The following is a 21,441-nucleotide window of genomic DNA, read 5'->3' as shown; positions in this document are numbered from 1 at the left end:
TCCTGATAGTTCGCTTCGCCTAATTTCAGTTTGTGACAAAACAAGCAGTCATTGGATAGAGAATCAGTGTACGATCTAAACCGCTGTGGGATGTATATTTCCATAACCAATAATATTGTATATTCATCTGTTTGAAGCTGGCGTGTAAAACCGAATGTAAAAGACACAAAACGAAACTTCAGCACGGGAAGCAAAGAAGTAGCACACATAGAACAGAAGTACCGCTTCCTATACGTGCTTTCAATATGAATGAAATATCTATAACTCATATTTCTATGTGAATGTGTTCGATTCTCCCAAAAAGTTACATATTGTAGCAAGGGCCAGGTCAGCATCACCAGCCAGAGGGCGCTCAGTTTCAGATGATTTTTATTTTGGAGAGGAAGTTAATAGGTGGTTTGAGAGGAATCGGAGAAACATAAACCGTTTATAATCGCAATGGAAACACATGATGTTGTTTAATTCACTTGCATTTGACTTGCGGAGTGCACAGCTTGGCTACTTTGAATCGCGGTCGTATAAGCGAGCTGCTGAAAGCGATGGTTAAAGTTTGAGACCGATCGAATCAAAATCAAGACGATGAGACAAAAAAGAGACGATCGTTGAAGAGGATTAAAAGCGCCCGGAAACCTTTATTTATCTCTTCTTTGGTCAGATTCTGCTCACTTAATTCATTATTGGTGACCAGTTCCCTGGTGTTTTGTTTTACAAAATGTACAAGATGTAAATCCACAGCCATGTGGTTTATTTTCTTTCCATGTAAGTAAGTTATTAGGCCTACAATGTAGCTATTTTCTTCATCACAGAATACGCGTTTTAAGTAAATCGGCATACTTAGGGTTATTGTACATTATTGCCACAATATCGATTAGGAAGTGCTACATTTTCATATAATGTAGCCTAATTCAAAATAATTTATTAGACCACAGACTCTTGCCTCTCTTGTTTACCGTAGGACAGCCTACATGCACGAAATGGACACAAAACAACTCCTAAACATCTTTTTAAACTTTAAATGGACTTTTTAAGAGCCGATAATGTTGCTAAATCGCATTGTTTTTGCATTCATACATTTTTTAAATCACCAAGCCCACAGCAGTCAGACCTGTTTCTATTGGCAGTGCCCCAATCTGCCAGATTTGCGATGCATAATCTTCAGAGGAAAAAAACTATTTCTATTTTTGACTGTTTTAGATAATCCCAAACTAGGCAAGTTAACATTTATTTTATGCATTAGGATTATTTATTTACATCCATCCTGTAAATGATTCATATCTAATTCATAAACCATTCTTTCTCCTTCATGCTATATCCACATATCTATATGTGCTAAGAGCTCATATTTCTCTAAGGAGGCTAATTTTAGTAAAGAAAAAAAGGGTTGGATTTCATCCCTCTGCTTCCTACAACAGACATCTGTTACCAGTTGAAGTATCATTCCCTCTGAAAATAGCAGCAAACAGGAAATTGCTCACACACTGAAGGTAAGTCTTGCTATTTAATGTGACACTTATAAACTGACAAATTGCAGGGCGTGAGTGATGATGTGCCAAGAGGAGAACTTCCAGACTCTACATGCCTGTCTTTGCCAATTCAGCAAAAGTTAGTCGTCAGACAGAAGAGAGAGTTTCTGCCATTTGAGATGGACAGAATATTTATACAGTTGTACAGTGAAAACTTGGTCCTTTTACGTAGAAACAGTCTGGTCTGTCTGTCACCCAGGCTATAGTAAACCCAGTGCAGGAGCCAGTTTCCAGCTAGATTATGTTCTCAAGTGTGTCACTGTCATTTTATGATCAAATCAAATCAACCTTCATTTGCCATATGCGCTGAATACAACAAGTGTAGACTTTACAGTGAAATGCTTAATTACAAGTCCTTAACCAACAGTGCAGTTCAAAAATAAGAAAATATTTACCAAGTAGGCCATAACAAAAAGTAACAGAATAAGAATAACGAGGCTATATACAGGGGGCACCGGTACCGAGTCAGTGTGCAGGGGTACAGACTAGTTGAGGTAATCTGTACATGTAGGTGGGGGCGAAGTGACTATGCATAGGTAGCAAACAAACATAGAGTAGCAGCAGTGTACAGGGGGAGGGGTCGTCAATGTAAATTGTCCGGTGCCGATTTTTATGAATCAGTCTAATGGCTTGGGGGTGAGGGTGATGATGATAATGATGATGTTGTGTGTCGAAGTCTCTTCAGGTTCCCGTGTGAGGTCATAAAGATGGGACACGGCGGTGTGGGGAGCAAAGCTGGCGCTGGCGGCTGACAGGCCCCTCCAGTGGCCAATCAGGATGCATGTCTCCTCAATGGGTGTCAGCAAGCTCTGCTTCCTGTTCTCCCTGGCTCTCTGTGCCCTGTTGCTCCTCATCCCCACCCTCCAGCCCTCACAGCATCAGGGGGACCTTCCCCGGCCCCGGGCCCACAACAAGCCTGCCCGGCACCCTGGACGTCTGGTGGTTCCTCTCCAGGCAGATATGGGGAAAGTGACAGTGGGGCATAATGGGATTGATGGTGACTCTATGGGGCAGAGTACACCAAGAGAGACCAAGAGGACTGTGGATGGGGACTGGGTGTATACAGCTCGTCGAGCTGACACCCAGGGCGCTGGGAAGCATATAGACTCTCAGACAGGGTCAGACGGGGACTTCCTCCACAGAACTGGGGGTGTGATGGGGGCTGGAGGGTCTCGGCCCAGGAACCCTCTGGAGCTGAAAGACATTTTCATAGCGGTGAAGACCACCAGGAAGTACCACAAGTCCAGATTGGATCTGCTGTTCCAGACCTGGGTGTCCAAAGCCAAAGAACAGGTAGGGAGGAACACACATAGGCATACACACACATTTTGTCCACAGGGTAGATTTGTCTTGTACTGTTACAAAGTCCTCCAGGACACCTTTCTCTCTTTCTCTTTCTCTCTCTTAAAATATCATATAGAACATACTGTCTCATATAGAACATATCATTAATTAAGCAATGAGGCACGAGGGGGTGTGGTACAGTGCCTTGCGAAAGTATTCGGCCCCCTTGAACTTTGCAACCTTTTGCCACATTTCAGGCTTCAAACATAAAGATATAAAACTGTATTTTTTTGTGAAGAATCAACAAGTGGGACACAATCATGAAGTGGAACGACATTTATTGGATATTTCAAACTTTTTTAACAAATCAAAAATTGAAAAATTGGGCGTGCAAAATTATTCAGCCCCTTTACTTACAGTGCAGCAAACTCTCTCCAGAAGTTCAGTGAGGATCTCTGAATGATCCAATGTTGACCTAAATGACTAATGATGATAAATACAATCCACCTGTGTGTAATCAAGTCTCCGTATAAATGCACCTGCACTGTGATAGTCTCAGAGGTCCGTTAAAAGCGCAGAGAGCATCATGAAGAACAAGGAACGCACCAGGCAGGTCCGAGATACTGTTGTGAAGAAGTTTAATGCCGGATTTGGATACCAAAACATTTCCCAAGCTTTAAACATCCCAAGGAGCACTGTGCCAGCGATAATATTGAAATGGAAGGAGTATCAGACCACTGCAAATCTACCAAGACCTGGCCGTCCCTCTAAACTTTCAGCTCATACAAGGAGAAGACTGATCAGAGATGCAGCCAAGAGGCCCATGATCTCTCTGGATGAACTGCAGAGATCTACAGCTGAGGTGGGAGACTCTGTCCATAGGACAACAATCAGTCGTATATTGCACAAATCTGGCCTTTATGGAAGAGTGGCAAGAAGAAAGACGTTTCTTAAAGATATCCATAAAAAGTGTCGTTTAAAGTTTGCCACAAGCCACCTGGGAGACACACCAAACATGTGGAAGAAGGTGCTCTGGTCAGATGAAACCAAAATTGAACTTTTTGGCAACAATGCAAAACGTTATGTTTGGCGTAAAAGCAACACAGCTGAATACACCATCCCCACTGTCAAACATGGTGGTGGCAGCATCATGGTTTGGGCCTGCTTTTCTTCAGCAGGGACAGGGAAGATGGTTAAAATTGATGGGAAGATGGATGGAGCCAAATACAGGACCATTCTGGAAGAAAACCTGATGGAGTCTGCAAAAGACCTGAGACTGGGATGGAGATTTGTCTTCCAACAAGACAATGATCCAAAACATAAAGCAAAATCTACAATGGAATGGTTCAAAAATAAACATATCCAGGTGTTAGAATGGCCAAGTCAAAGTCCAGACCTGAATCCAATCGAGAATCTGTGGAAAGAACTGAAAACTGCTGTTCACAAATGCTCTCCATCCAACCTCACTGAGCTCGAGCTGTTTTGCAAGGAGGAATGGGAAAACATTTCAGTCTCTCGATGTGCAAAACTGATAGAGACATACCCCAAGCGACTTACAGCTGTAATCGCAGCAAAAGGTGGCGCTACAAAGTATTAACTTAAGGGGGCTGAATAATTTTGCACGCCCAATTTTTCAGTTTTTGATTTGTTAAAAAAGTTTGAAATATCCAATAAATGTCGTTCCACTTCATGATTGTGTCCCACTTGTTGTTGATTCTTCACAAAAAAATACAGTTTTATATCTTTATGTTTGAAGCCTGAAATGTGGCAAAAGGTCGCAAAGTTCAAGGGGGCCGAATACTTTCGCAAGGCACTGTATATGGCCAATATACCATGGCTAAGGGATGTTCTTATGCACAACGCATCACAGAGTGCCTGGATATTGGCCATATACCCCAAACCCCCGAGTTGCCTTATTGCTATTATAAACTGGTTACCAACGTAATTAGAGCAGTAAAAATAAATGTATTGTCATACCCGTGGTATGCGGTCTGATATACCACAGCTGTCAGCCAATCAGCCTTCAGGGCTCGAACCACCCAGTTTATAATATAGAATATATCATATATATTCTCTCAAACATTTATATGCAGATGGTAGTCTTATACTCAGCTGGCCCATCCCTGGATTTTGTGTAAAACGCTCTACAACAAAGCTTTCTTAGTGCCCAACAAGCTTTCTCTGCCTTGTCCTGAACACCTCCAAAACAAAGGTCATGTGGTTTGGTAAGAAGAATGCCCCTCTTCCCACAGGTGTTATTACTACCTCTGAGGGTTTAGAGCTTGAGGTTGTCACCTCATACAAGTACTTGGGAGTATGGCTAGACACTGTCACTGCACTCTATACTCCTCTTTAAACTGGTCATCTCGCAAGACCCATTGGTTGATGCTTATTTATAAAACCCTCTTAGGCCTCACTCCCCCCTAGCTGAAATATCTACTGCAGCCCTCATCCTCCACATCCAATACCGGTTCTATCAGTCACATTCTGTTAAAGGTTCCCAAAGCACACACATCCCTGGATTGCTTGTCTTTTCAGTTCACTGCAGCTCTCGACTGGAACGAGCTGCAAAAACCACTCAAACTGGACAGTTTTATCTCATTCTCTTCATTCAAAGACTCAATCATGACAGTTGTGGCTGTATCATATACAGGTTGAAGTCGGAAGTTTACATGCACCTTAGCCAAATACATTTAAACTCAGTTTTTCATACTTCCTGACATTTAATCCTAGTAAAAATGCCCTGTCTTAGGTCAGTTAGGATCACCACTTTATTTTAAGAATGTGAAATGTCAGAATAATAGTAGAGGGAGTGATTTATTTAAGCTTTTATTTCCTTCTTCACATTCCCAGTGGGTCAGAAGTTTACATACACTCAATTCGTATTTGGTAGCATTGCCTTTAAATAGTTTAACTTGGGTCAAACGTTTCGGGTAGCCTTCCACAAGCTTCCCACAATAAGTTGGGTGAATTTTGGCCCATTCCTCCTGACAGAGCTGGTGTAACTGAGTCAGGTTTGTAGGCCTCCTTGCTCACACACACTTTTTCAGTTCTGCCTACACATTTTCTATAGGATTGAGGTCAGGCCTTTCTGATGGACACTCCAATACCTTGACTTTGTTGTCCTTAAGCCATTTTGCCACAACTTTGGAAGTATGCTTGGAGTCATTGTCCAATTAGAAGACCCATTTGTGACCAAGCTTTAACTTCCCGATTGATGTAGATATATTGAAGCAACATCTCAATACATCATTTTCCTACCTCATGATGCCATCTATTTTGTGAAGTGCATCAGTCCCTCCTGCAGCAAAGCACCCCCACAACATGATGCTGCCAACCCCATGCTTCACAATTGGGATGGTGTTCTTTGGCTTGCAAGCCTCACCCTTTTTCCTCCAAACATAATGGTCATTATGGCCAAACAGTTCTATTTTTGTTTCATCAGACCAGAGGATATTTCTCCAAAAGTACGATCTTTGTCCCCATGTGCAGTTGCAAACCGTAGTCTGGCTATTTTATGGCGGTTTTGGAGTAGTGTCTTCTTCCTTGCTGAGCGGCCTTTCAGGTTATGTCCATGCTGTTTAAAGGCACCGTCAATTTAGTGTATGTAAACTTCTGACCCCCTTGAATTGTGATACAGTGAATTATAAGTTAAATAATTGTTGGAAAAATTACTTGTGTCATGCACAACGTAGATCTCCTAACCGACTTGCCAAAAATATAGTTTGTTAACAAGACATTTGTGGAGTGGTTGAAAAACTAGTTTTAATGACTCCAACCTAAGTGTATGCAGACTTCTGACCTGAACTGTAAAATATGGCGTATCATAAAGAACATACTGTATCATATAGAACATACTGTATCATATAGAAATCGTCATATAGAACATATCATATAGAACATACTCTACCATATAGATGATATTATATAGAACATACTGTATCATATAGAACACATCATATGGAATATACTGTATCATGGGTCGGCAGGTAGCCTAATGGTTTGAGCTTTGGACTAGTAACCGAAAGGTTGCAAGATCGAATCCCCGAGCTGACGAGATAAAAAATCTGTCGTTCTGCCCCAGAACAAAACAGTTAACCCACTGTTCCTAGGTCGTCATTGAAAATAAGAATTTGTTCTTAACTGACTTACCTAGTTAAATAAAGGTTACATTAAAAAAATACCACGTATAAAACACTATATTATAGAACCTACTGTATCATAGAGAACACATCATAAAACACATAATGTAGAACATATAATATAGAACATACTGTATCATATAGAACACATCCTATAGAACACACTGTATTAAATAGAGCACATCATATAGAACATACATACTGTATCATATAGAACACACACATATATAGAACATACTGTATTATATAGAGCATATCATATAGAACATACATACTGTATCATATATCATATAGAACACACTGTATTATATAGAGCATATCATATGAACAAATCATATAGAACACACTATCATATAGAACACATACTGTATCATATAGAACACATCATATAGAACACACTGTATCATATAGAACACACTGCATTATATAGAGCATATCATATAGAACACACTGTATCATATAGAACACATCATATAGAACACACTGTATCATATAGAACACATACTGTATCATATAGAACACATCATATAGAACACACTGTATCATATAGAACACATCATATAGAACACACTGTATCATATAGAGCATATCATATAGAACACACTGTATCATATAGAGCATATCATATAGAACACACTGTATCATATAGAACACATCATATAGAACATACTGTATCATATAGAACACACTGTATCATATAGAACACATCATATAGAACTTACTGTATCATATAGAACACACTGTATTATATAGAGCATATCATATGAACAAATCATATAGAACATACATACTGTATCATATTAACAAATCATATAGAACACACTATCATATAGAACACATCATATAGAACACACTGTATCATATAGAACACACTGTATTATATAGAGCATATCATATAGAACACACTGTATCATATAGAACACATCATATAGAACACATACTGTATCATATAGAACACATACTGTATCATATAGAACACACTGTATTATATAGAGCATATCATATAGAACACACTGTATCATATAAAACACATCATATAGAACACACTGTATCATATTGAACACATACTGTATCATATAGAACACATCATATAGAACATACTGTATCATATAGAACACATACTGTATCATATAGAACACACTGTATTATATAGAGCATATCATATAGAACACACTGTATCATATAGAACACACTGTATCATATAGAACATACTGTATCATATAGAACATATCATATAGAACACACTGTATCATATAGAACACATACTGTATCATATAGAACACATCATATAGAACACACTGTATCATATAGAACACATCATATAGAACATACTGTATCATATAGAACATATCATATAGAACACACTGTATCATATAGAACACATACTGTATCATATAGAACACATCATATAGAACACACTGTATCATATAGAACACATCATATAGAACACACTGTATCATATAGAACACATCATATAGAACACACTGTATCATATAGAGCATATAATATAGAACACACTGTATAATATAGAGCATATCATATATAACATACTGTATCATATAGAACACACTGTATCATATAGAACACATCATATAGAACATACTGTATCATATAGAACACACTGTATTATATAGAGCATATCATATAAAGGTTACATTAAAAAAATACCACGTATAAAACACTATATTATAGAACCTACTGTATCATAGTGAACACATCATAAAACACATAATGTAGAACATATAATATAGAACATACTGTATCATATAGAACACATCCTATAGAACACACTGTATTAAATAGAGCACATCATATAGAACACACTATCATATGAACAAATCATATAGAACACATATATAGAACATACTGTATTATATAGAGCATATCATATAGAACATACATACTGTATCATATAGAACACACACATATATAGAACATACTGTATTATATATATATATAGAGCATATCATATAAACAAATCATATAGAACATACATACTGTATCATATATCATATAGAACACACTGTATTATATAGAGCATATCATATGAACAAATCATATAGAACACACTATCATATAGAACACATACTGTATCATATAGAACACATCATATAGAACACACTGTATCATATAGAACACACTGCATTATATAGAGCATATCATATAGAACACACTGTATCATATAGAACACATCATATAGAACACACTGTATCATATAGAACACATACTGTATCATATAGAACACATCATATAGAACACACTGTATCATATAGAACACATCATATAGAACACACTGTATCATATAGAGCATATCATATAGAACACACTGTATCATATAGAGCATATCATATAGAACACACTGTATCATATAGAACACATCATATAGAACATACTGTATCATATAGAACACACTGTATCATATAGAACACATCATATAGAACTTACTGTATCATATAGAACACACTGTATTATATAGAGCATATCATATGAACAAATCATATAGAACATACATACTGTATCATATTAACAAATCATATAGAACACACTATCATATAGAACACATCATATAGAACACACTGTATCATATAGAACACACTGTATTATATAGAGCATATCATATAGAACACACTGTATCATATAGAACACATCATATAGAACACACTGTATCATATAGAACACATACTGTATCATATAGAACACATCATATAGAACATACTGTATCATATATAACACATACTGTATCATATAGAACACACTGTATTATATAGAGCATATCATATAGAACACACTGTATCATATAGAACACATCATATAGAACACACTGTATCATATTGAACACATACTGTATCATATAGAACACATCATATAGAACATACTGTATCATATAGAACACATACTGTATCATATAGAACACACTGTATTATATAGAGCATATCATATAGAACACACTGTATCATATAGAACACACTGTATCATATAGAACATACTGTATCATATAGAACATATCATATAGAACACACTGTATCATATAGAACACATACTGTATCATATAGAACACATCATATAGAACACACTGTATCATATAGAACACATCATATAGAACATACTGTATCATATAGAACATATCATATAGAACACACTGTATCATATAGAACACATACTGTATCATATAGAACACATCATATAGAACACACTGTATCATATAGAACACATCATATAGAACACACTATCATATAGAGCATATAATATAGAACACACTGTATCATATAGAGCATATCATATAGAACACACTGTATCATATAGAGCATATCATATAGAACACACTGTATCATATAGAACACATCATATAGAACATACTGTATCATATAGAACACACTGTATCATATAGAACACATCATATAGAACTTACTGTATCATATAGAACACACTGTATTATATAGAGCATATCATATGAACAAATCATATAGAACATACATACTGTATCATATTAACAAATCATATAGAACACACTATCATATAGAACACATCATATAGAACACACTGTATCATATAGAACACACTGTATTATATAGAGCATATCATATAGAACACACTGTATCATATAGAACACATCATATAGAACACACTGTATCATATAGAACACATACTGTATCATATAGAACACATCATATAGAACATACTGTATCATATATAACACATACTGTATCATATAGAACACACTGTATTATATAGAGCATATCATATAGAACACACTGTATCATATAGAACACATCATATAGAACACACTGTATCATATTGAACACATACTGTATCATATAGAACACATCATATAGAACATACTGTATCATATAGAACACATACTGTATCATATAGAACACACTGTATTATATAGAGCATATCATATAGAACACACTGTATCATATAGAACACACTGTATCATATAGAACATACTGTATCATATAGAACATATCATATAGAACACACTGTATCATATAGAACACATACTGTATCATATAGAACACATCATATAGAACACACTGTATCATATAGAACACATCATATAGAACATACTGTATCATATAGAACATATCATATAGAACACACTGTATCATATAGAACACATACTGTATCATATAGAACACATCATATAGAACACACTGTATCATATAGAACACATCATATAGAACACACTGTATCATATAGAACACATCATATAGAACACACTATCATATAGAGCATATAATATAGAACACACTGTATCATATAGAGCATATCATATATAACATACTGTATCATATAGAACACACTGTATCATATAGAACACATCATATAGAACATACTGTATCATATAGAACACACTGTATTATATAGAGCATATCATATAGAACATACTGTATCATATAGAACACACTGTATCATATAGAACACATATAGAACACTGTATTATATAAAACACATCATATAGAACACACTTTATTATATAGAGCATATCATATGAACAAATCATATAGAACATACTGTGTCATATAGAACATATTATATAGAACACACTGTATCATATAGAACATGCTGTATCATATTGTAGCATATAGAACATATCATATAGAACATGCTGTATCATATAGAACATGTCATATAGAACATATATAGAACATGCTGTATCATATAGAACATATATAGAACATGCTGTATCATATAGAACATGTCATATAGAACATACTATCATATAGAACATACCATATAGAACATACTGTATCATACAGAACATATCATATAGAACATACTGTATTATAAAGAGCATACTGTATCATATAGAACATACTATATCATATAGAACATATCATATAGAATATAGAACATACTGTATTATAAAGAACATACTGTATCATATAGAACATATCATATTGTAGCATATAGAACATATAGAACATACTGGATCATATAGAACACATCATTTATAACGTATCATATAGAACACATCATATAGATTATAGAACATACTGTATTATAAAGAACATACTGTATCATATAGAACACACTGTATCATATAGAACATATCATATTGTAGCATATAGAACATATAGAACATACTGGATCATATAGAACACATCATTTATAACGTATCATATAGCACATACTGTATTATAAAGAGCATACTGTATCATTTAGAACATACTGTATTATATAGAACATAGAACATACGGTATTATAAAGAACATACTGTATCATATAGAACATATCATGTAGAATATAGAACATACTGTATTATAAAGAACATACTGTATTATAAAGAACATACTGTATCATTTAGAACAATGTATTATATAGAAGAAATCATATAGAACATACTGTATAATATAGAACATATCACATAGAACATACTGTATCATATAGAATATATGATACAGTATGTTCTATATCATTTAGAACATACTGTATTATATAGAACACATCATATAGAACATACTGTATAATTTAGAACATACTGTATTATATAGAACACATCATATAGAACATACTGTATCATATAGAACATACTGTATCATTTAGAACATACTGTATTATATAGAACACATCATATAGAACATACCGTATCATATTGAACATATCATGTAGAACATATCATATAGCCTCTATTATTTTATTATTTTATTATTTTTGTTTGGCATACATTTTTAAGTGAAAAATAGCCAGCGTAATTCTGTTGACATGGACTTGCCCATTGCCAAGAGTATCAGCTCATGTGGTTCAGAATGAAAATAAGCGCGTCAAGAGCATAGAGGTCATTTGGAATCAATTGACTCTTTGGATCTGGTTCTATAACTCTTCTAGCAAACCACATGATGGTACAGAAGGACAGAACAGATGTTGGAGTAGAGATGGTACAGAAGGACAGAACAGATGTTGGAGTAGACAGTAGTAGAGGTGGTATAGAAGGACGGAACAGATGTTGGAGTAGACAGTAGTAGAGATGGGTAGAGATGGTATAGAAGGACGGAACAGATGTTGGAGTAGGCAGTAGTAGAGATGGTATAGAAGGACGGAACAGATGTTGGAGTAGAGGTGGTACAGAAGGACAGAACAGATGTTGGAGTAGACAGTAGTAGAGGTGGTATAGAAGGACGGAACAGATGTTGGAGTAGACAGTAGTAGAGATGGGTAGAGATGGTATAGAAGGACGGAACAGATGTTGGAGTAGGCAGTAGTAGAGATGGTATAGAAGGACGGAACAGATGTTGGAGTAGACAGTAGTAGAGATGGTATAGAAAGACGGAACAGATGTTGGAGTAGACAGTAGTAGAGATGGTATAGAAGGACGGAACAGATGTTGGAGTAGACAGTAGTAGAGATGGTATAGAAGGACGGAACAGATGTTGGAGTAGACAGTAGTAGAGATGGTATAGAAGGACGGAACAGATGTTGGAGTAGACAGTAGTAGAGATGGTATAGAAGGACGGAACAGATGTTGGAGTAGACAGTAGTAGAGATGGTATAGAAGGACGGAACAGATGTTGGAGTAGACAGTAGTAGAGATGGTATAGAAGGACAGAACAGATGTCTGAGTAGAGATGGTATAGAAGGACGGATGTTCTACTGAACGGTGGCTCAGTGGCCATAGGATCTGGTGTGTGTGTGTGTGTGTGTGTGTGTGTGTGTGTGTGTGTGTGTGTGTGTGTGTGGAACCATGGCTGGCAGGGGATATGGAATGGTTAAGCACATGACAGCTTGTGTATGTGGTGTAAAGGCATGGCAGCTGCTGGTTGTATGCCCTGGGTGTCTCAGTAGGGTTGGGAAGCATGTGTGTGTGTGGTGGTAGACCCAGGGTTCCCAGAGGGAGGAAGTTCCTGAGCAACTAGAGGAGAGCAGGAGACATGAGTAGGAGGAACACACTGCTGTGTTTGTTCGTTCACTCTACAGGAATCTGCCCCCCTCCTCCTCCACCACCCCCACCTCCCCTTTAGATGGCAGGGGTGCATTGGGAATCTGTGGGAGAAGGGTTGGGTGGGTGAACTGGGAAGGAAGGGGGAGAGGGTGCTGGGCCGGTTGGGGAGAGGGGACATGTCTTTAGGTAAAGGGGTTGGGATAGGAGCAGGAAGAATGAGCAGGGGCTGGGGGTCAGGAGAAATGTGTTTAGTGGATAAGTCAGGGTGAATAACAAGGGAGGGAGAAAGGGGGAGAATTCTCTGGTGTAATCCCTCTCCAAACACAGGGGCTCCCCAGTCCCAACCCAGGGATCTATAGGAGGCTGTAGAATATATTATATATCAGCGGTCCCCAGCCAGGGATCTATAGGAGGCTGCATCAAATGATCTGGCCTCCACAATCACCTGACCTAAACCCAATTGAGATGGTTTGGGATGAGTTGGACCGCAGAGTGGAGGAAAAGCAGCCAACAAGTGCTCGGCATATGTGGGAACTCCTTGTTGGAAAAGCATTCCAGGTGAAGCTGGTTGAGAGAATGCCAAGAGTGTGCAAAGCTGTCATCAAGGCAAAGGGTGGCTACTTTGAAGAATCTGAAATATAAAATATATTTTGAATTGGTTAACACTTTTTTGGTTACTACATGATTCCATATGTGTTATTTCATGGTTTTGATGTCTTCACTATTATTCTACAATGTAGAAAATAGTACAAATTAAGAAAAACCCTTGAATGAGTAGGTGTTCTAAAACTTTTGACTGGTACTGTATCAAATTGTATTTGTCACATGCGCCGAATACAACAGGAATACAACTGTGAAGTGCTTACTTATACAAGCCCTTATCCAACAGTGCAGTTCAATAAATAGTTAAGAAAATATTTACTAAATAAAGTAAAAGTGACACAGTAGAATTACATAACAATAACGAGGCTATATACAAGGGTCCCGCTACTGAGTAAATGTGCAGGGGTGCAGGTTAGTCAAGGTCATTTGTACATGTAGGTTGCATAGGTGTGTATGTCAACAGGCTAAAGAGCACAGCTGGGGAGAACTGTGTCATGGAGTAGGACCAGAACTGTGTCATGGGGTAGGACCAGAACTGTGTCATGGGGTAGGACCAGAACTGTGTCATGGGGTAGGACCAGAACTGTGTCATGGGGTAGGAACAGAACTGTGTCATGGGGTAGGACCAGAACTGTGTCATGGGGTAGGACCAGAACTGTGTCATGGGGTAGGACCAGAACTGTGTCATGGGGTAGGACCAGAACTGTGTCATGGGGTAGGACCAGAACTGTGTCATGGAGTAGGACCAGAACTGTGTCATGGGGTAGGACCAGAACTGTGTCATGGGGTAGGAACAGAACTGTGTCATGGGGTAGGAACATAACTGTGTCATGGAGTAGGACCAGAACTGTGTCATGGAGTAGGACCAGAACTGTGTCATGGGGTAGGACCAGAACTGTGTCATGGGGTAGGACCAGAACTGTGTCATGGGGTAGGAACAGAACTGTGTCATGGGGTAGGAACAGAACTGTGTCATGGGGTAGGAACAGAACTGTGTCATGGAGTAGGACCAGAACTGTGTCATGGGGTAGGACCAGAACTGTGTCATGGGGTAGATCCTGAACTGTGTCATGGGGTAGATCCTGAACTGTGTCATGGGGTAGATCCTGAACTGTGTCATGGGGTAGATCCTGAACTGTGTCATGGGGTAGATCCAGAACTGTGTCATGGGGTAGATCCAGAACTGTGTCATGGGGTAGATCCTGAACTGTGTCATGGGGTAGATCCTGAACTGTGTCATGGGGTAGATCCTGAAGTTTTCCCTTAATGAAAGATTCCCATGTGTCAAATAGTGTGTTTAAAGTTGGAATGGGTTCCCATTTGTCAGTTTTGATTAACTTGAAGAGAAAGGAGTGAAGGGCTACTTCATACTCTTTCCATAGCCAACATAGTCACATTAAAACACTTTCACACTTATGGTTATTTCACACTCAGAATACTTTAAACACACTGCATCTTGAAACGCATCTTGAAACGCACATAAAGTACTCTGCCTCACACCTATGCAACTTTTTTATGCCAGCACACCTTTGCACTGCTTGAGTAAACAGCAGGGGGGTTAGCTCAGCCACTGAAGTTTAGGGACCAACCAGAAACTGATGTGCGTCCCAAATAGCACCGTATGGACCCTGATGTACTACATGTGCGCTATATAGGAAATAGGGTACCATTTGAGTCAGAGAGAGAATGTGACTGTGGTTAATATCACCGGTCTGTTCTGAGCCTATAAAACAGATCAGCAGTGAGGCCCTACAACACAAAGAGTTCCAGTGTTCAGCTGCACATTAACAGGACCAAACACACTGGCCCAATTTGCTCAGTAACTAACGTCGCAGATGTTGGACCACCGTTTCTAACCAGCTTTTTTTGTGTTGACATAAAAATGTTCTACCTCCCAGGCTGCTCCAGCAGTGTGTCCCAAATGGCACCCTATTCCCTTTATAGTGCACTACTTTTGACCAGGACCATAGGGATGCCATTTGGGACAGCCCAGAAGATGACTGTTCAAAGACTGCGTTGTGCCAAAGGCCCAATGTGTGTCTACAGTCTACTAACCACCTGCACAACTATTGACTAAAAGTCTTGTTGTCCAAGTGTGACAACCTACCTATAATTTTAACTGTTGGCTCAGACTGTTGTAGCTCTCATAGGCTTTAGGTCAACAAGGTTGAGCCACTCAACAGACAATTTTAGGAGCATCTGTTAAGAGCAGCAGCTGGGTTGTTCTACTAATTTGTAGATCATGTGGATGTGTCAGACTCTTCAGTTGTTTTACTGTTAGGAAACCCAGATGGTTTGAAGAGTAGTGGGATCTATAGAGGGACAGGGCTCTGATTGGTGTCTGAGGTTCGATGGAATGGAGCTTTCAAACAGTCAGTCTGGCTCATGCAGGGTTTATGGAGTAGTATGAAGTTGCTACAAGACACTGATCTAAGGTCTGTTTTGTGTTTCTCCTCACTAATGGTTAAAGTTAGAATTTATGGTGGGTAAGCTGATCCTAGATCTGTGACTATGGGCAATATCTACCTAGAGCATTTAAAGGATGCCTGCTGTGTTTATTTGGGCCTGTTAAAACCGTATGAGAGAGCAGCCATTTCTCTTCAGGCCCTATCTTGCTGAGTGAACACAATCTCAAGGCTAACCTTGTCTCTGTATAAGTGGGAGGGTTTCTCTGAAGAAATGAGAGAAATGGAACCACACTGAGTCACAGCTTTACTCTCTGGGTCTTTCAAATGTGGAAACTTCTTCTAGGAATCCTTCTACAGTGTTCATAATAAAGTTGGTGGAAAAGGACTTGAGGGAAGGATGAAAGTTACTGTAGAATGAAGGGATTGGAAGCCTTCACCTGCACGGTAAAGCAACTTTTAAACAACTAGAGTAGAACCATGGTATTTTGAAATGTTTATACAAGATGTTATCACTTTTGTCGTGTGTGTGTGTGTGTGTGTGTGTGTGTGGGTGCGTGCATGTGCGTTGTTTCAACAGCCTGTCAGACAATGTACAGTGCCTTCAGAAAGTATTCATACCCCTTATTCCACATTTTATTACAGCCTGAATTCAGAAAGGATTTAAAAAAATAAATGTATATCACCCATCTCCACACAATACCCCATAATGATAGCTTTAAAAAAGTATTTCAATTTTATGTGGGAATAGTCACTGTATTCTTGCTAACTCCCCAGTCCTTAACGATTACAAGCATACCCATAACATGATTCAGCCACCACTATGCTTGAAAATATGGAGAGTGGTACTCAGTAATGTGTTGTATTGGATTTGCCCCAAACATAACATTTGTATCAGGACAAAAAGTGAATTGCTTTTACTTTTTTTTTCAGTATTACTTTAGTGCCTTGTTGCAAACAGGATGCATCTTTTGGAGTCATTGTATTCTGTACAGGCTTTCTTCCGGTCACTCTGTCAATTAGGTTAGTATTGTGGAGTAACTCCACTGTTGATCCATCTTCAGTTTTTTTCCTATGACAGCCATTAAACTTTTAACTGTTTTAAAACCCCCATTGTCCTCATGGTGAAATCCATTTGTTTGCCTGGCATGGCCTGGCTCTGCCTGGTAGGCTATTTGTTTGTGTGTGTGTGTGTGTGTCACATGCCTGTGGTGTCCTGTGTAGTTTTCTGGCAGGAATGCCCGGCGTCTCCCAGGGCACAGAAGAAAAAGAGGGCATGCCTCTGGGCCGAGGCAGGGATGAGACAACTGAATCATGGGGGGATGAGGGACAGGATGGAGGGAGGATGACTGAGGGGAGGGAGGGAAGAATAAATGACAGTAGGAAGGGGTAAGAGACAATAAGGAGAGAGAGGGAGGAGGAAAGGAAAGAGGAACCATGGTTGAATCAAGCAGGGTAAAGGAGAGAAAGAGAGAAAGCCATGGTTGAGGCGAGCAGGGTAAAGGAGAGAGAGAAAGCCATGGTTGAGGCGAGCAGGGTAAAGGAGAGCGAGAAAGCCATGGTTGAGGCTAGCAGGGTAAAGCAGAGAGAGAGAGAAAGCCATGGTTGAGGCGAGCAGGGTAAAGGAGAGAGAGAGAGAAAGCCATGGTTGAGGCGAGCAGGGTAAAGGAGAGAGAGAGAGAAAGCCATGGTTGAGGCTAGCAGGGTAAAGGAGAGAGAGAAAGCCAAGGCTGAGGCGAGCAGGGTAAAGGAGAGAGAGAGAGAAAGCCATGGTTGAGGCTAGCAGGGTAAAGGAGAGAGAGAAAGCCATGGTTGAGGCTAGCAGGGTAAAGGAGAGAGAGAGAGAGAGAAAGCCATGGTTGAGGCTATCAGGGTAAAGGAGAGCGAGAGAGAAAGCCATGGTTGAGGCGAGCAGGGTAAAGGAGAGAGAGAGAGAGAAAGCCATGGTTGAGGTGAGCAGGGTAAAGGAGAGAGAGCCTCAACCATGGCTTTCTCTCTCTCTCTCTCTCCTTTACCCTGCTCGCCTCAACCATGGCTTTCTCTCTCGCTCTCCTTTACCCTGATAGCCTCAACCATGGCTTTCTCTCTCTCTCCCTCTCTCTCCTTTACCCTGCTCACCTCAACCATGGCTTTCTCTCTCTCTCTCTCTCCTTTACCCTGCTCACCTCAACCATGGCTTTCTCTCTCTCTCTCTCCTTTACCCTGCTCGCCTCAACCATGGCTTTCTCTCTCTCCCTCTCTCTCCTTTACCCTGCTCACCTCAACCATGGCTTTCTCTCTCTCTCTCTCCTTTACCCTGCTCGCCTCAACCAAGGCTTTCTCTCTCTCTCTCCTTTACCCTGATAGCCTCAACCATGGCTTTCTCTCTCTATCAGGGTAAAGGAGAGCGAGAGAGAAAGCCATGGTTGAGGCGAGCAGGGTAAAGGAGAGAGAGAGAGAGAAAGCCATGGTTGAGGTGAGCAGGGTAAAGGAGAGAGAGAGAGAGAGAGAGAGAAAGCCATGGTTGAGGTGAGCAGGGTAAAGGAAAGATAGAGAGAAAGGGGCCAGTGTTGTCTGACTTAGAATAGTCTGGTTATTGTTTGATCCATGAATCAGCAGGTCTAGGACATGGTTGTGCAAGCCACATTTCTCCTCTCTCACCCCCTCTCCTCTCTCTCTCTCTAAAAGGTTGAAAAATATAGCCATTTCAAGTGTTCTATTATCAGCTATATACAGTGTTTTAGCAATGTGCAAATAGCTGTAGTACGATTTGTGGGGGAAGATAAACAGATAGATATTGGCGGTATTTATAGTGTTGTTTGTGCTCCAGTAGTTGCCCTTTCCTCATTGCAACAGGCCATAGATCGTGCTGTTGTGATTGCACATTGTGGTATTTAACCAAACAGATATGGGAATTTATTAGTGTTTGATTTGTTTTCAAATTCTTTGTGGATCTGTGGGAAGTGTGTCTGTAATGTGGTCATACATTTGGTAGGAGGTCAGGAAGTGCAGCTCAGTTTCCACCTCATTTTGTGGACAGTGGACACATATCCTGTCTTCTCTTGAGCCAGGTCTGCCTACGGCGACCTCTCTCAAGAGCAAGGCTATGCTCACTGAGTCTGTACATCAAGGATTTTTTAATTGTGTGTCAGTCACAGTGGTCAGGTATTCTGCCACTGTGTACTGTCTGTTTAGGGCCAAATAGCATTCATGTTTTCTTTGTTATTTTAGTTGACCCTTTCCAGTTTGTAAAATAGTTGTCTTTTTGTTTTCTCATGATTTGGTTGGGTGTAATTATGTTGCTGTCCTGGGGCTCTGTGGGGTCTGTTTGTTTTTGTGAGCCCTAGAACTGAGCCCCAAAACCAGATGGCTGAGGGGACTGTTCTCTAGGTTCATCTCTCTGTAGGTGATGGCTTTGTTATGGAAGGTTTGGGACTTTCTTCCTGGTTGTAGAATTTAACGACTTTTCTGGATTTTGATAACAAGGGGGCATAGAGTCCTAATTCTGTACACAAAGTATATTTTTTGTATATTCTCCATGTAGAGTCTCAATTGGGTGTTTTTCCTATTTTGTGAATTATTGGTTGGTGAGCGGACCCCAGACCTCACAACCATAAAGGGCAATGGGTTCTATAACTGATTGAAGTCATTTTTTTGCCAGTTCCTAATTGGGATGTTGAGTTTTATGTTCCTTGTGATGGCATAGAAGAAGGCCCTTCTTGCCTTGTCTCTTAGATCGTTCACAGTTACCTGTGGTGTTGAGGTAGGTATAATTCTTTGTGTGCTCTAGGGCAACGGTGTCTCGATATAATTTGTGTTTGTGGTCCTGGCCACTGGACCTTCTTTGGAACACCATTATTTTTGTCTTACTGAGATTTACTTTCAGGGCCCAGGTCTGACAGAATCTGTACAGAAGATCTAGGTGCTGCTGTAGGTCCTCCTTGGTTGGGGACAGAAGCACCAGATCATCTGCAAACAGTAGACATGTGATTTCCGAGTCCAGTAGGGTGAGGCCAGATGCTGAGGACTGCTCTTGTGCCCTTGCCAATTCATTGATATACACTGAGTGTACAAAACATGACAGACTGAGCAGGTGAAAGCTATTATCCCTTATTGAGGTCAGTGTAGATGAAGGGGAAGAGACAGGTTATTGAAGGATTTTAATCCTTGAGACAATTGAGACATGGATTGTGTATGTGTGTCATTCAGAGGGTGAATGGACAAGACAAAATATTTAAGTGCCTTTGAATGGGGTATGGTAGTAGGTGCCAGGCGCACTGGTTTGAATGTGTCAAGAACTGCAACGCTGCTGGGTTTTTGACACTCAACAGTTTCCTGTGTGTACCAACACAGTTTTTACAAAAACAAATAAACAGGATGATGAACAAAAAATAATCAACTCAAAAGATAACCCAACTCAGTAATTACATTGGATGAGCAACAAGACAAAATACAAACTCTCCAACCCAAAAAGGCCTGTGGTGTTGATGGTAACCTAAATTAAATAGGAAAATATACAGACCACAAATTCCAAACAAAAGTTGAGACAAATTTGATCCCAATAATGACAGTGCAGTTGATACAGATTCCAATCTCGGAATAATCCTTTGCAGTATCATCAA

The 21,441-nt window shown here is 39.3% G+C and overlaps 1 protein-coding gene across 1 annotated transcript in view; it reads left to right on the top strand.

Annotated features, from left to right (window-relative positions):
- The first annotated feature begins 354 nt into the window (after positions 1-354).
- The window catches only part of LOC139381932 (beta-1,3-N-acetylglucosaminyltransferase radical fringe-like), a 38,979-nt gene continuing 17,892 nt past the window's right edge, over positions 355-21,441 (top strand). Inside the window, exons 1-3 of the mRNA XM_071125805.1 lie at positions 355-759; positions 1,335-1,484; positions 2,200-2,816. Coding sequence (XP_070981906.1) covers positions 2,301-2,816 — 516 coding nt within the window. The 5' untranslated portion in view covers positions 355-759; positions 1,335-1,484; positions 2,200-2,300. The remainder of the gene's footprint in view (positions 760-1,334; positions 1,485-2,199; positions 2,817-21,441) is intronic.

The sequence above is a fragment of the Oncorhynchus clarkii genome, chromosome 23 (assembly GCF_045791955.1).
Source record: "Oncorhynchus clarkii lewisi isolate Uvic-CL-2024 chromosome 23, UVic_Ocla_1.0, whole genome shotgun sequence".
Classification (NCBI taxonomy): domain Eukaryota; kingdom Metazoa; phylum Chordata; class Actinopteri; order Salmoniformes; family Salmonidae; genus Oncorhynchus; species Oncorhynchus clarkii.
The sequence above is the reverse complement of the archived record's forward strand: the minus strand, read 5'-3'. Positions and strand labels throughout refer to the sequence as shown.